The sequence below is a fragment of the Myotis davidii genome, unplaced genomic scaffold (assembly GCF_000327345.1).
Source record: "Myotis davidii unplaced genomic scaffold, ASM32734v1 scaffold389, whole genome shotgun sequence".
Taxonomy (NCBI): Eukaryota; Metazoa; Chordata; class Mammalia; order Chiroptera; family Vespertilionidae; genus Myotis; species Myotis davidii.
In genome coordinates this window covers 117,955-119,863 of record NW_006299711.1, presented here as the reverse complement: position 1 = coordinate 119,863, position 1,909 = coordinate 117,955, and the positions used below count along the sequence as shown (strand labels likewise).

General features: G+C 44.3%; 1 protein-coding gene across 1 annotated transcript; it reads right to left on the bottom strand.

Moving 5' to 3' along the window:
- Positions 1-732: 732 nt before the first annotated feature.
- Positions 733-1,762, bottom strand: LOC102771206 (protein BEX2-like). Its single transcript, XM_006775795.2, has 2 exons — positions 1,650-1,762; positions 733-1,341 (listed from the first exon to the last, which is right to left on the bottom strand). Exon 2 carries the CDS (start codon positions 1,334-1,336, stop codon positions 971-973), a length of 366 nt encoding a protein of 121 aa, XP_006775858.1. The 5' UTR covers positions 1,337-1,341; positions 1,650-1,762; the 3' UTR covers positions 733-970.
- Positions 1,763-1,909: the final 147 nt, after the last annotated feature.

The following is a 1,909-nucleotide window of genomic DNA, read 5'->3' as shown; positions in this document are numbered from 1 at the left end:
ATCCAAAATCTATGGGACACAGTGGAAGCAGTCATGTGAAGCAAATATAGACTCAAATAAATAAGGAAGTCTCGGGTTTATTCATCTGGCTAAAGGCCCACAAAATCATTTGGTCTGGCCTTGCCAAGGCATTAGGGGTGAGTTAATTTAATGTATGACCAAATGTAGCAGGCTAATTTTTAAGTTGATAATTTTGTACGGCCCTCAAATGATTTCATAAATATCCAAATGGCCTTTGGCAGAAAAAGTTTCCCCACCCCTGAGCTAAAGTATCCAAATTTCATAACCAAGTATTTACTAACTGACCCTCCTAGTTTCATAAGATCATTAAAAAATAGTTTCCACCCTGGTTGGTGTGGCTCAATTGGTTGAGCATCATCCCATGCACTGAAAGGTTGCTGGTTAGATTCACAGTTAGGGCATACACACATGTTGTGGGTTCAATCCCTAGTCAGGGTGCATACAGGAGGCAAACATTTAAAGTTTCTCTCTCTCACATCAACGTTTCTATCTCTCCCTCTCCCTTCATATATCTCTAAAATCATTAAAAGCATATTTTAAACAATAGTTTCTATTTCTTCTCAAACTGCAGATAATATAAAGTAAAACATATCAACCCATCTCACAAAAATGACTCCCTGTATTAGTCACTTGATATATTTAATTTCAGCATTTTCTCTTCATGTATTAAATTAATATAAGATATGAAGTGAAAAGAATATAGAGATTACGTTTTAAAACTGCTTTATTAAGTTCAGAATATATCATAAGTATCTTTCCATGCAATAGGTGAAATTCTCCTGGTAAGAAAATCTCATAGGCTGGGACAAAAGCACCACATTGAACTAGAAGCTGAGAAAGACCCACCAGATACAAGTGAAATCAAAAGATTTACAACAAAGGTACATTACAAACATGTGTCTTTAGAAAGCAGATGTATCCCTATTAACTTCAGGGAAAACATCAGAACTCAAGGCATAAGGCAAAACTCGTCGTGATGGTCATGGTGAGGGGGGTCCGTGCTAACTGCCCGCAGACTATGACTTAACTGCTTTCCCCTCAGCTTTTCCATCAGCTGCCTCATCTCCTCCCCAACTCTCTCCCTATTCTCCTGTCTCATCCTTGCCGGTGGCTCCCCAAGCCTCTGACCCCCGTCCCATCTGTACTGCAGGATGGGCTGCCTAACACGGAACCGTCTACGATTTCCTCGTGGCACACAATATTCACCAGGCTCTCCTTTATTAGCATCTTGCTCCTTTTCATCCTTTATTTCGTTTTCCTGGTTGGCATTTTCCATGTTGAGATTTTTATCCACTTGTTCCTCTTTGGACGCCATTACTCCTAGAAGATAAAAGGGGAGGGAATTCTATTTTTGGTGTACAGATCAGCACCGAGGACAGACACCTTACTACTCATCTTTCAGAGTCCTGGATAGGAAAGGTTATTTTTTAAAACTCTTGTTTCCCACCTGAAAAGCTCCCTACACCCTCTAGTGGGCCTCCAGGCCCAGCTCTCCCACTTCCCTCTCACTTCTCTCCCCTTCCTCGCCCCAAACCCACCATTTCTCCTATACATTCATCCCTAGGCCTTTTCAGGCTGTCTCAGACTGGTCTCTGCATCCACCCCGCAGCACTATACCTCTCACCCACCTGGGCCTATCCTTGATGTCTCCCCTTTTCTTGATTCTCGCCGCAGGTGCGCCGCCGGATACTTGACAGAGACCCACAGACCCACAGATCTGCAGAGGGCCGGGGTAGAGGGAGCAGGGACTGTTGGCAAACGCTACTCACCTACTCGCTGCCGCCAGGTCCCTCCCCCACCCCCGCTTCACATCTCCCCAGGTCTCTCCCCGTAGCGGCTTCACCATTTTCCTACAGGAACTCGGCGGTGACTTCCATCGAGTTGCTCT